The 14,866-nt window shown below is 36.7% G+C and overlaps 1 protein-coding gene across 2 annotated transcripts; it reads left to right on the forward strand.

Annotated features, from left to right (window-relative positions):
* The first annotated feature begins 4,621 nt into the window (after window positions 1-4,621).
* On the forward strand, window positions 4,622-9,920 carry LOC131163082 (uncharacterized). Of its 2 annotated transcripts, XR_009138913.1 has the most exons (6): window positions 4,775-5,205; window positions 5,322-5,462; window positions 6,692-6,811; window positions 6,957-7,052; window positions 7,683-7,877; window positions 9,205-9,920. XR_009138913.1 is itself a non-coding variant. In XM_058119789.1 (5 exons), the coding sequence occupies exons 1-5, from the start codon at window positions 4,987-4,989 to the stop codon at window positions 7,779-7,781; spliced, it is 675 nt and encodes a 224-aa protein (XP_057975772.1). In that variant the 5' UTR covers window positions 4,622-4,986; the 3' UTR covers window positions 7,782-8,036. The 2 variants fall into 2 exon arrangements, 1 of the variants encoding a protein (XP_057975772.1); XM_058119789.1 differs by lacking the exon at window positions 9,205-9,920 and having other exon boundaries at window positions 4,622-5,205; window positions 7,683-8,036.
* The last annotated feature ends 4,946 nt before the right edge of the window (window positions 9,921-14,866 follow it).

Here is a 14,866-nt window from a genome sequence, read left to right on the forward strand (position 1 = left end):
GCACTGTTCGAGGCATTGTATGGTTGGAGGTGTCGGTCTCCTCTGTACTGGGATGAGGTCGGTGGACGATAGGTATTGGGACCCAAACTCGTACAGAAGGCTTCTAAGAAAATTAGATTGATTAGGGATAGAATTAAATCAGCTCAGAGTTGGCAGAAGAGTTACGTGGATGTGCGCCGTCGGGATTTGGAATTCGAGGTGGGGGTTAAGATATTCTTAAGGATCGCTCCGATGAAGGGAGTGATAAGATTCGAGAAGAAGGGCAAGTTGAGCCCGAGGTATATTAGATTGTTCGAGGTACTTGAGTGAGTGGGTCCAGTGGCCTATAGGATTGCACTACCCCCAGTGCTCTCTCGAATCCATGATGTGTTCCACGTATCTATGTTGAAGAGGTACGTGCCGGATCTGTCACATGTGATTAGTTACGAATCTTTGGAGATTGGGGATGCTTTGGCATATGAGGAGGTGCCGGTTCAGATTATGGACCAGAAAGTTCAGAAGCTGTGTACCAAGGAGATACCGTTAGTGAAAGTGTTGTGGCGGAATCACGCGGTTGAGGAGGCTTCTTAGGAATTAGAGATGAAAATACGCCAAAAATATCTAGAACTATTCTAAGGATTGATGTTTACAGGAACGGTTTGGGTAAGTATGTGATGTATCTGTTATTTAGAGTGATGAGTGGTTAGTCTTTGGGAGAGTTTTGTGATATTGTGAGCTTCTGAGACACTGTGTAGGTATCCACGACATTCCTCCGCTATAAATGAGGGTATGTAATATATTTGGGACGAGACTGTTATATGGGTGGCTGTTGGCTCTTCCTAGAGTCGGGTATGTGTTTAGGCATATTGGTGAGTTAATGAGTGAAAGATTGCAAATTTTGAGGACGAAATTTTTGTAAGGAGGGGAGATTGTAAGAACCCGACCTGAGAAATGTGGATTAAATAAATAAGAAAAGGAGAAGGGACTTAAAAAGGGAAAATCAGCCGGGCTCATCAACGAGGCTCCTTCTCTCGTCGACGAAGTCTCTTTAGTGTATCGGCGACGAAATTCAGAGCTCGTCAATAAAGAGATATCGAGGGATTTTAGGAAATTCTGAAATCTCGAACTCGTCGACGACGAACGGCCTTCTTATGCTCCTCGACGAGTGCTCCAATTCGTCGATGAGGCCAGCAAGGTCAAAGGTCTATAAGTTGAATTTTCATTTTCTTAATGGTTAAGAAACATAAAATATTCTCTCTCTCTCTCTAGAACTCGATCCACTCTCTCTCTAAGGTTTCAGGCCGTCTGTTACCCGAATCAACGATCCGACGTTACTACGTGGATTAGGGGGAGAATCTCTACGATTATAGCGGATCCGATCTTCGTTTTGAGGATTTTTGAGTTTTGTTCCAAAATCGAGGTAAGGGTCTAATTTAGTTTTTGGTTCGGTAGATCTGTAGTAAATAGGATTATATTGAACTATTGTTCTTCAGTTTTTAGGTTTTGGGAACTCGGTTCGCTGTTTTGGGGCCGTATAGTTCGTGTTTCAATTTTCGGGGAAAGGTAAGAGGTTTCTATTTATATCAGTTATTTTGTGAAATCTGAATTGGTAAAACTATGGTTTACGATTCTACGGATGTTTTGGTTACTTGTTTGGGAAAATCTGTCACAATTTTCGGGTTACACTTTTTGGAAAAATTGGAGTTTCGGGTATCATCTCAGTTTTTGTTGGAAAATCATATTTTTGAATAAATTGTATTATAGGGATGACCGTACCTTTATTTATGTTAAACTATATTCTCGAAGTAATTATGATGTAATTGTTTTTTTACCCAAATAAGTGTGTAATGAGCTTGTGTATTTAAATGATTTGAGTTGTGATATGTTGAAATGAGATATAGGAACAGGAGTTCCAAAATGTTCCAGGTTTTGTGAAAATGCCGAGTCAGAATAATACTGAAGGCCGATGACAATTGAAGCATGTCGATTAACTACCGAAGGCTGAGATATGAGGCATGCCGAAATAATACCGTAGGCGGCTGAGTTAGTTAACTACCGTAGGCTCAGATGTCCGGTTTTTGCCGAAGAGTGTGCAAAATCACTAGATAGACCGGTTTATACCGAAGGGTGTTAGAACCCCATATCTGCACCTGTTAAATGCTATGGGGGCTTATGCTATGCCAGGTTACCGAAGGCACCGACTTTTGTCGAAGGGTGTGAAATACCACTAGATAGGCCGGCTTAGGCTGAAGAATGCGACGACACTAGATCGTATTGCTTTTTATAGTATGTATACTGGAGCTGTATTGAGAAAATACTGGAATTGTGAAATGTTATGTTTTATTGTTGAAATAACACTCATGTGCCACAAACTGATATAACCTGATTCTCCCTTACTAAGAGGTGTCTCACCCCTATCATACAAATGCTTTTCAGGTCTTTTGAATAGCCGATACTAGCGTCCTAGCATTTCAGGAGCGTGGTTGTTGGTTAGCATTGTCTAAGTACTTGTGTAAATACTGATCTTTGGTCGGGTTGTCATTTTTGGGTTATGTAGGTGCCCGGAGGTATGTGTTGTATTTTGGGACTAGATCCTGGTTTTGTATAGACTCTGGTATGGTGTTATGATTTAATAGGTTGAATTATTCCGCTGCGTATATTGTGTATGTGATTGTGGATAGGGTATACGTGGAGCTTACGGGGTCAGACCCTTACATTGGTAGTATCATCGATGGTTGTATGATAAAGGAACAGGTTAGGTTACTAAATCACACTCTAGGGCCCATTTCCGAGTTCGAGGCGTGACAAGTACTCTTAATTTGGAGGTTTGAGTGTACGACCTTTTTGGTTGTTGGCTATTTAATTGGGTAGTGTCATCCAAGACCCCGATTGTATTTGGGGACAAGAGTTACTTAGTGCTGGTGGAATGTGAGTTTATCTCTTTATCATTCGAGTCTGGGTTCCCAGACGATGACCTTAGTTGGATCAAGGGTGTTCGAATCGTGAAACTTGACCACATAATTAGACATTTGCGTGTTTCCTTGGATAAGGTGAGTACAATTGGATTGAACTTGGTGTAGTCTTACCGCTGTACGGGCATGACTACATGACACTTTGGGCAAATCTAGGCAAGAGCGATTCCTTTTGGCCATTGAGATCTTCATGCCCGTGACTCGCGATATTTGAAATGAGGTGAGTTCAGGACGGATAAATAAATTTCTCAATTATTGTCTTGAATTCACAAAATTCATTTTGACAATACGAAAATATCCACGGCCTCAAATCTGATTATATCCTCACTCATACATTTGGTTTATAAAGAAATTCAACGCACCAGTCATCCAAGCTCTCAAGGAAACCAGCCATAATTGTGAATTAGGTTGATCAGGTGGGTTGGGTTAGATGATTCTGCGAACAACTTTACCTCAAACAGCAGCCACAAGACAAAAGTCCAATGAGATGCAAGAACAGTTATTTACGGTTGCTAAATTTATGGTTAGACGGATTTGACACCTTATCATCAATGCTATCAACTACCAACTTTATGGTTAATTTTGAACTCTAAACTCATCGGAAAGAACCACCTGTCATAACCAAAGGTATGATTCCATTACTCCGCAATAACTGAGAGAAGCTCAGCCCCATGCTAGAGTCCCCACCACAACTGCCCAAACTTAAAGCTTGCTCTCTTGTAAAATTTTCGAATCACTGGCTACAACCCAAAAAAGAAGAAGAAAAAGAAGAAGAAGAAGAAGAAGAGGAAAGAAAGAAAGAAAAGAAGAATACACACATTCATGTGGAGGGGCAATTGCCAGCCTGTGACTCTGTTGTTCTTTGATTGCGTCTCTAGAAAGGGAAATGTTTCAGGGTTCTTTATACAAAGCATATTTAAACTGTTAATGTGCACGATCATAGTTAACATTATTACTGAAGTTTTCATATATATATATATATATGATTCATCTTTCTGGGCAATCAGATTATCAGAATGGTGCAAAACCCAGAAGTTTAGATCTGCAGCGGCTTTGTTATTAGTATCAGATCTGCAGTGTCACCACGCAAAAAAAATACATGCAAATCTAAAAAGGATGCTAGTTCAACCAGTCCCACATTTGCTGCATGCATTTATTACACAACCACCACCATTAATTATAACAGCCAACAACAATTCCTTGAGGACAATTGCTACCTGCCACTTTTGGCCGGTGTATCATATAATTAACCTGACTTTCAATTGCTTAAAAGGACTAAATTTGATTTTTTAGGATAAATCACACCGTAAGTTTTTGAAGTTTCGTGAAGTCGCATTTACTCTATGAATTGAACTTTTAAATTCTAAAAATTTAGTTCTTGAAGTTTCAATTTTAATTTTTATATGATCTCTTACATGGTGAAAAGTAATTGAGTGGAACATTTGCTGTGTAATTTATGCCTTTATTTTTTGGATTGTCTTTATGGAAAAGATTGTGGATATAAATCTCTTACCATTGATTGTCATTAATTAGCTCCTTCCATATCCAACTTAATTAGTGCTTGTGATTTGTTAGAACTAATTTTTTTACCAATAATTAATTTCCATAAATGGAACCAACTTCGCTGCCGCCAACATTATAGTGATGTAAGCCCCCAATCTTAATTATCTGTCACTAAGACACATGCATTCTGAAACTTCACAATTAAAGGAAAAATGCTGCTCAAGCCCGGCCAGGCTTTGAAAGCTCATCCTCATATCATAATCATACCCAATTAGAAAATTTTCATGTGTATATAAAATTCAAAATGGAAACCCCAGCTCCACAAATACTGCTTTTATTATAATATCAAAGATACATACATACATACATACATACATATATATAGATGTATGTATGTATGTATGTATGATGTGTGTGTATATAGGCTTAATCTACGAAGAAATTTTATAGTTCTATCTAGTTAGTAGTTTCATCCCATTAGTACTGCAAAAATTTGCCCAGCCATTGGAATTCAGAGAAGGAGGAAGAGTGGATGGAAGACTATGTCATAAAAATAGTGATCTGTGGGGTTATTTCATGGACAACTGCTTTTCTCCTTGTGAGAAGGGTCTTCCCAAAGCGTTCATTTGATTTCTGCAGCAGAGTTGTTTCCACAATCCATGCATCTTTAGCTGTAGCCCTTGCTTTCATCACTGTGCAAGACTGGAGGTGCCCAGTATGTCCCCTTGCTTCAGGATCATCACCTAGACAGGTATTCAATTTACAAGTCTTTGAAAAAAACTTCTTCTTCTTCTTCTTCTTCTTCTTTTTCATTTTTCTAAGTTCCTAATTGATAGATGATGGATGAATGTTAAATGTTCTAAGCAGATGAAAACACTAGCAGTGACATTGGCTTATCTCATATATGACTTGATATGCTGCGTCTTTCACAAGCAAGTTGATCTTGACAATATGAGCCACCATTTAGTGAGCATCTTTGGAATTGGTGGAGGGCTTGCTTATGAGTTGGTATTCAACTGTCCTCTTTCTTCTTCAGCCTGTTCTTTTTTCCGTTGCATCTATATTACTATACATTTTCCTTCTAACAGTGAGAAAAGCTACTTAGTCTTCAGGTTTTGGGGTAGGCTGAGAGTGTTTGAATTTTAAACCACCCCAATCAAAATAAGCTTCTGTTTTTAACATCAATTTTCAGAACACTTGAAACCCATTAAAGTTTCTGTTCAGTTGCTAAAAAATCTCAGTAAAGGAGCTTGACCCAGAATCAGAATCATTTTAGTTATATAGCCTTTTGAAATCATATAAGGTTGTGTTTAGGAGTATGGACTTCAGCCTTGAATTTGAAGATTTGGATAAAATGTAATTAAAATTGTTAGCACCGAAGGAGTCCATGGGTGGTCTTGATACACATAGATGAACACCAACTTGACTCAAAAACTTAAGCCTATTGGGTCTTGGGTTCATGGGTGGTCTTGATACACATGGATGAACACCAACTTGACCCAAAAGCTTAAGTCTATTGGGTCTTGGGCACAATCATGTATATAAGCACCCATCATTCACTTGAACAGAATCCGTCTCCCTTATGGGAGTAAACCCAATTCCCCAACAGTTGCTCAAGTGGGCCTTACCACTAACGCCTTACGTGCCTTGGATTGCATTTTTCGTGCATCTGAACCAATTCTACTTCCCACGTCTTGACCCTATTAGGATCCACCTTTCAGGCCTAGATGATCCCTTATTGGCCTCGATCATACACTTGATCCTCAACTATTAACACGTAAGGAGAATTAGCATTCACGTCTCGACTTTTACGATGTTACTCACCCAGAGAGTACATTTGTAGTCTTGATACACACGACTGAACACCAACTTGACCCAAAAGTTCCCAAAAGTTTAAACCTATTGGGTCTTGGGTCCAACCATATATATAAACACCCATCATCCACTCAAATATTTCAATGTGGGACAAACTCACAAGTGGAATTCTCAACAAAAATTATATTAAATTTTATCTAATTACATCGAAATCTGAACTTCTAAATAAAGATAGCTATTGATGCAGAATAATTGCAGGATGTTGCTGGGAAAATGATGATGTCCACATTACTATATTATACAGGAGCATTATTTTCTTTAACCCAGATTTGATTTAATCATGACAAAGAAAATTTTCCATAAAGTCTATAATAATTTCCTGGCAATGAAAGATCCGTAAATTGTATGTACTTCTAATGCAGTGTGGCTCAGAAATGGTAGTGGCTCTGTGTGTGACAGAGATGTCTACACCTTTCCTCCACATGAGGGAGCTACTCAAAGAGCTTGGCTACAGAGACACTGACCTCAATTTGGCTGCCGATGTGAGACTTCAAACCTGTTGTGCTTGTGCTAGTTTTTGGACTTAAACTGCAACCAATTCAATTGAATCACTTCCTGCAATGTCAATTTTGTTTAACTCCATTCTTGAATATGGGTTTTTAATTTTTCAACCATTGTTTTGCACAGATTTCATTTGCAGTAATATTCTCATTTGCGAGGATGATAATCGGACCATACCTAACTTATGCTACTGTATCTGCTGGCAATCCATTACTCATAAAGGTACTCTCATTTATCTGTAGTGATAAGCTATGCATTATCTTGTAACACTACTAGTAGTCAAGGATCATCCCATTTAGTTCAGTTTTTTTTTTTTTTTTTAATTATATGACTTTTTACAACTACCTCCAAAGAAGTGGCCAATACACCTAACACCACACCCAAAATCCAGAATGAGTGCTAGAAGCAGGGATTTCTGGTTCTGAACTCAAGTTTGTGTGAATTTAATGCAATACAAAATTATAGAGTTTTATTCAAATCTATATAGATTGAAATCTTAAGAAAAATATAGGATAAGATGGATTCAAATATTGAGACTATAGTTTTTTCAAAACAAGATTTTAAGAAGCCGGTATGAGTTCAAGTTTGGAGGCTGGGGTAGTGAATAAGTGCCTTGAGAAGCGCAAGTCCTTACATTGGACCACGGGAAACAAATGACTCTTTTTGGACCACTCTAAGGGGTTACAATGGTACTCAAAACAATCGATTCATTTACAATCGCACTCTGCATTATAGGAGGAAAAAGTAGCAGCTCTTTAATTTATTGTAGTACTTAGAATAGCCAGTTATTTTACAGTCGATTTATCAGAGTACTTGTAGTTAATGGCAACCTGTTTTGTTTATTAATTATAGGCAACGGCGCTGGGATTGCAGCTGGTCAGTGCCTTCTGGTTCTACAAGATTGTGAGGATGGTTAAATACAAACTGGCCAAGAGGACTCCTAGAAATTGAAATTGCATCAACCCACAGCTGGATCATACATATAAGCTTCAATGAGATTAATTCGATTCTATTCTAGCAAAGCAAGCATTGCTGCATTAGTAATAGGTACATGGCAACAAATGCCCCAATGTTCTACTGAAGCTCAGTGTCTTTTCTTGCAATGGCTCTTCCCGTTCATTCATGCTTAATTCATACATAACATTGCCTCAGTCCATTGACGTAAATGCAAAAAACGAAGGAAAAAAGGTTTTTATGATCTTTCGAGTGTGGTTTTAGAAGATATATATGTTTCAATAATTAAGGGTTGATCATATTTATTAATTATAACAATTGTGTAAACTAGGAATAAACAAAGGTTCATTATGAGAGCTTAATAGTATTAGATATACTAAAAGTTATTCACAGGTCTCACTCAACAACTTATACTGGTTTTAACTTAGTAAATCTGTGTTTTAAAAATGGTAATATAATTTTTTGACCAAAAGATTTAGAGTTTGCTCTTATTGACCTTGATTTTTTAATTAGAGTTAAATTTTTGGTCACTACAAGATACCAAATGTCTATGGAACATTGTGTTAGAGATAATAAAGACCGATCCTTAGATCTCATATAACAATTTAACTTTTTAGATGTATAGATTCTTCAACACAAAGCATCAAAGAAATAATATAAGAGCGGGTCTCTTGCAAGATACTTCTCAATTTTATGTCCTTTCAACCACAAGAAAATATTCTACATGGTTGATTCGGACAAGCCAATTAAAATAGTCGAGTTGACATTAAGTTTGTTCAAATTCAAATTTTTTATATTAGATTCTATTAATTCTAAAGATTGAGTTGTAGTCTATAGGGCCACATATCAAGTTGAGTAATAAAAATACAAGAAATATGATTGCTGGAGAAGAATAAAAGTCCACGAGTTATAAAGTCAAAGCAATATTTGAAAGAGTAATTGTCAATTGGGATTGTAGGGATATATGAAATATTAACAAAGGAAATGATTCATCTAAGCTTGTTGGCTGCTTTCCATGAATGGTCTTATTGTTTCTCTAACACAACTCAAACTTGAAAACCTCTTGGACTTGAAGAGTAGATGAAGTAAAGGTTCAACATGTATTGTGTTATGAGTATTAAACTACTCCTAAAAGACTAAATACAAAATCATGGAAGTCTTTAAAGTGACAAAAATAAAAATTTCAATTCTACATTTTTATTATAAATTCATGAAATATTAATTCCACATGCCTCAAAAGCTCAAATTGAATGCCTATCCCTTCTTAGCTCCATTGATTAATGTATAATATCTATATTCTCCTATCATTTTGCAATTCCCATATGAAGCTATAGCTTTCTCCAAATTCTCGTTCTTTTAACTTTCTTTTTTGCATGACCTTCAATTTTTACTTCAAAACTTTTTCCCTTTCAATTCTCAGCCTACTCGCATCACTATATATGATATACCCCAAATATATCACCTACCTAGAAGAGACTAGAGCGCAGTATGAGGGCAGTTACCGCCCAAGTCAACTGCCCGACCGAAGCAATTGACGCCCGCCTTATAATAAGAAGAAAGATTCATGCCAATGAGGTAAGAACCGGAGTGATTCATGCCCACACCATAACTCGCCAATAAATGGCATTATACCATTGGGTCAACCTCCATCACTATAAATAGAGATTTGGAGAAGAGGTTAAGGTATTTCATCCTAACACACTTTACTGTTGCATAAAAACCTCTCAAGCCCATCCCTTACTTAGGCATCGGAGAGGTCCCTCGGAGTACACCCCGGGTCCTCCAAGTTACTTTTATTTGTCTCTTTTCAGGTGATCGTGATCAAGGATCGATTCGTGAAGATTGTTCAATTTTCAGCTGCAACAAAATATATTGGTTATGAGTTTTTGTGGAGAAGGGTTGTGAATCGGATCTCATTGCAAATCTAAAGGAAAAGTTTGTTTCTAGAAATGGGTTTTTGTTTTGATACAAATTAACTCCAAAATATATTGGTTTGGAGGGGCAAATATTTTGTTATCTTGCCTCAGGGCAAGAGTTAAGAAATTATTTTTCATTCTTTCTCCTCTCTCAAAATGCCTCCCAAACACTTCTTCACTGCTCAACATATAGAAGATCACCCTCTTCAACTTGAATTTACTAAAAAACCCTAAGCTGTCTCATTCCTAACTATTTAGTTTTCCCCTTCCCCTTACTATACCCTTGCTGTTCAACTTTCCCCTCCCCCTTGTGCTATGCATTGCTGCTGTTGGTGGTAAAACATATCAAATGTGGCGGTACACATATTATTACTATTAAAACTACTCCTAAAAGAAATTTTATTTTTATAGTAGTCCTCATGCAAGAAATTTTATAATGCCCATAATAGCCTTGAAAAATTTTGGTTTAAAAATGAACTCCTATGGTATCTAAAGAATTTGAATAGTTACTCACATATAAATTATGTCTCTCCTTATTTCATAGTTCATACATTTATTTTTGTGTTGATCCTCCATTTCTTCTTCTCCCTTCATGGCCTTCCAACATGCTAATTTATTTCAAATGCATGCCACAAAAAAGTATAATGAAGGCTTCCACAGAGAAGTGCAATAGTAATAATAGCTATAGAATCACACCAATTGATTGCTTTGCTATTATGTCATTCTCTTTGCTTGTAGACTTCAAAATCACTAATGATGGATGCTCTATCTACTTAATGTACAACTTTGACACACCTCATATTGCAGAGAATAAATTTCATATTTATTAGGACAATTTTTCTAAAGATTTTTAGGTTAATGCCCTAACTTTGTCTTGTCCTTTTATCTTGTTGACGTCAAAAATAAAACCAAATCTTTGTGCCTACAGTACGTGACAATCACTTGCAATTAAGAAGAAAAAGAAAACTTGGGAGACTCTTGGTGACCTTTGGGCATTCTTTGATGCTCAAGTTAGGAATAGAGAGTATGAAGAAATGTGCAACAGTGTAGAGAGTGTGTAATTGTAAGATCACTTAGCTCTCCAATGGAGTCCTTTTTTATAGTAGCAGAGATGCTCTCAATGTTAATACTAGACTCTTTTAATTCTAAGGGAAAAATAGGAGTTAATTTCCTTTTATTCCCCCCTTTACCTAAGGGTACAAGCTATTCGCTCAACTCTTTTTAATTCCTTTAAATTACATCTTAAAGGATCCTTTTGTCTCCCCCTTGCAGATATTTTACGCACTATTAGTTACCTTGTTCTCCTGAGTTTTGAAATTATTTTTCAAGATTAGGAATATATAAAGAAAAATCCAAAAAAATTGAGCATGAACCAATTTTTTTTTTTTTTTGGCACGACCAATTAGAGCTTTCATTCCATCCCTCTTTTGTTGATCACTGCAATTAAGCCAAGGCCCACTTATTAATATAATCAGAGCTATTTTATGAGCTTATTAGTCGATATATGCAGAGCTCATCTGTCACTAGGAGCAGGGCTCATCTATTAATATGATGAGTAAGACTCATCTGCATTATGAGAAAAACTCATCTTTATATATGAACATGCCTTTTCTGCCTTATCAGCAAAGCTCATTTGTTTATATGAGCAATACTCATCTATCTTGTGAGTGAAACTCATGTCTTAATGACAAATCTCATCTATTCTTATATTGAATTAGCCTTACAATCTTTGTGGGTTATTCTTTGAAATATACCCTCTACATTCAAGCATCACTAAGAAGAGAAATGCCTCATCAAATTATAACCAAGTTCCTAATGTGACTTTTTATATTTTTTTTTCTATATCAAACAATATCAACATGACTAAATTACTATTCAAATTATTATATCATATTAAAATAAAATTTTTTGACCCAATAAATAAATTAGAGGAATATTTCAAATTCATCGAATGATACAAAGTACTTGCAGCCAACTAAAAAAAAAGGACAACCCAGTGCACAAAGCTCTCGCGATTGCGGGGTCCCGGGAAGGGGCGGATCACAATGGATCAATAGTACGCAACCTTACCTTGCATTTTTGCAAGAGGTTGTTTCTACGCCTCAAACCCATGACCTCTAGGTCACACAACGACAACCTTACCGTTGTGTATGAGCTCCCCTTCAACTTGCAGCCAACTATCGCCATTAGTTAAAAGTTTAGTGCTTGGTGAACATACTTGAGGTTCTTGATTATTCGGCCTTGTCGGGTCTTGAAGTTGAGATACTTTTAGTTTGAGGCTAATCAAGTTACCCCATTCCCACTCTCTTTTTTCTCCATGGTTACTAGGATTTTCAGAAAGGAAACAAACTTTTACTAGATGAAACCAAATGGTTAACGTCGAAAATCAAACCAAATCTCTACATCAACAGTACACGACGATTACCTATTAACAAGAAGAAAAAGAAAGTCTAGGAGACCTTTGGTGGCCTCTAGGAGCCTTATCCAACTCTCAAGTTAGAGTCAAGGAAGTACAAAGAAATAGACAACAATGTAGAGGGTGTGTGATTGTAAGATCGCTTACCTCCCCTTCGGAGTCCTATTTAATTTGTTCCTTTAAGTTACATTTTAAGGATCCAATTTAAGTTGTGTGTGTGTGTGTATATATATATATACTTGAATGGGGGTTTCCGCGAATAAGTGTACTAAAATTTTGGAAACTTTAGCTTATCAAGCCAAAGCTTTTGCTACGAGAGATATCCTAATCCATGCAAGTGGTGAGGGATTCGATAAACTTATCGTTCTGTCTTATGCAGAAGGGGTGGTAGAGGCCATCATCAATAGATCATACTCTTCATGGGAGGCTCAACCCATTCTGGAGTACATATGGACTTTAAAGACCATTTCCAAGCTTTTTTTTTTGGTTTTACTAGACCTGACTACAACTCTTTTGCTCACTATGCGGCCTCCTGTGCTCTAGTGGCCCCAAAAAACTTTATTAGAACTCTCTTTCATCCTTTGCCCTATAAAAATAATTTTAATCTTATCTTTGAGTGAAATTTGCCTTGGACTCTTTGGGTGATTAATGAAAAAAATAAGTGGAATTAAATAAATATGTAAAACTCCAGCACTTATGTAAACACTGTTGTTTTTTGTCCCACATTGGTAGAATAGTTTCACATTGGTAGAAAAAGTTGTTTTGAATTTTTTCTTTGTTTGTCCCACATTGGTGAGAAGTGTTTTTTGGACTTGAGGTTGAAGCTATATAAAGAGCTCAACTCTCCATTTTGTAAAACACACCTCAAGAAGTAGTGGAATGATCGTCGGCGCCTGAGGACGTAGGTAATTCTGTACCAAACCTCGTTAAATTCTTGTCTTATTCTTTTTATTGTATTTTATTATTAGTTTCTTATATATTCAATAGCATTAGTTGTAGTATTGGTGTTTGGCACAAGTGGGGTGCCCGACACAACAATTGGTATCAGAGCTAGGTTGAATAGTGTCGATACAGAGGTGTTCCTCTGTTAGGATCCTTGATTCCAGGTTTGATGTCTAAAAAAGACCTTATCTAAGTGAATGCTTAGAGACCATTGCGGCTCAGTCGCTCCCTGGAGGTCGGTCTGGTCAGGTCAAGTGGAATTTCATAGGATAAAACAAAGTAGACACAGTTGGTACGTACTATTCATCCTAGGCCTTTTGCTTTGTTGGTTGCTATTGAATATATAGAAGATGGCAAAAACTAGTGCAGCAGTAGAAGAAACTCTTTCCATACGAACTCCAACCCCTTCGACTTCGACATCATCGTCAAATACGATAGCTAATGCTCGGTTTGAGGTGGAGAAATTTGATGGTACCAATAATTTTGGTATATGGCAATGTGAGGTGATGGACATCCTATATCAACAAGAATTGGATATTACTTTAGATGATAAACCAATGGATATGGGTGACAGAGATTGGGAAAAGATTAATCGTCAGGCATGTGGTACAATTCGTTTGTGTCTCGCTAAAAATCAGAAATATTGTGTTATAAGGGAGACATCTGCAAAGAAATTGTGGAAGACATCGGAAGATACATTTATGACCAAGAGTCTGAAAAAGCGGCTCTATTTGAAAAAGAAATTTTTTCGCTTCCAGTATCAACCAGGTATTTCGATTAATGACCACATAAATTCTTTCAATAAAATTTTGGCCAATTTTTTAAATTTAGATGAAAAGGTGAAAGATGAGGATAAAGTCATATTGTTACTGAATTCTCTCCCTAATGATTATAAACATCTGACAACCACTTTATTGTATGGGAAAGATAAAGTTAATTTTGATGTTGTTTGTACTACATTGATTAGTACTGAATGCAAAAAGAAGGATCAGAGGGTCCATAAGGAAACAGCAGAAGCACTAACAATAAGGGGGCATTCTTAGAATCGTAAGCCTGGAAGGAGAAGTAAATCTCATGGGAGGAGTAAATCTCATGGGAGACCTGCTAAAGATGAATGTGCCTTTTGTCATGAGAGAGGGCATTGGAAGAAAGATTGCCCTAAATTACAGCAGAAGAATAAGAGCAAAACACATTCTAATGTATATATAGCCAATGATGATGGAAGTGAGACAGACTTTTCTCTTGTTGGAACATATTAGTTACATTATTTTGGTGAGTAGATTTTGGATTTAGGTTGTTTCTATCACAAGTGTCCCAATAAAGAATGATTTTCTAATTTTGAAGAATTAGATGATGGAGTTGTTTTTATGGGCAATGATAATACCTGTAAAACAATTGGAATAGGATCAATACAGTTGAAATGTCAAGATGGAACTATTAAAACCTTGACTGATGTTAGGTACATTCCAAACCTAAAGAAAAATCTGATTTCATTGGGTGCCTTAGAATCTGAAGGGTTTATCATTACTTTGAAAGATGAAACCTTAAAGATTAAATTAGGTGCGCTGGTGGTGATGAAAAGAATAAGGAAAAATAACTTGTATTATTTACAAGGTAGTACATTTATTGGCTCAGCAGTTGTTGTTTCTAAGAAAAATGCAGGTTTAGATACAACCAGGTTATGACATATGCGATTGGCACATGCAGGAGAAAAATGCTTGCAACAATTAGCTAAGCGAGATTTGTTGAAGGGTGCAAAGGTGTACAAACTTGAATTTTGTGAGCATTGCATTCTAGGAAAATAGACT

Source organism: Malania oleifera, chromosome 8 (genome assembly GCF_029873635.1).
Source record: "Malania oleifera isolate guangnan ecotype guangnan chromosome 8, ASM2987363v1, whole genome shotgun sequence".
Taxonomy (NCBI): Eukaryota; Viridiplantae; Streptophyta; class Magnoliopsida; order Santalales; family Ximeniaceae; genus Malania; species Malania oleifera.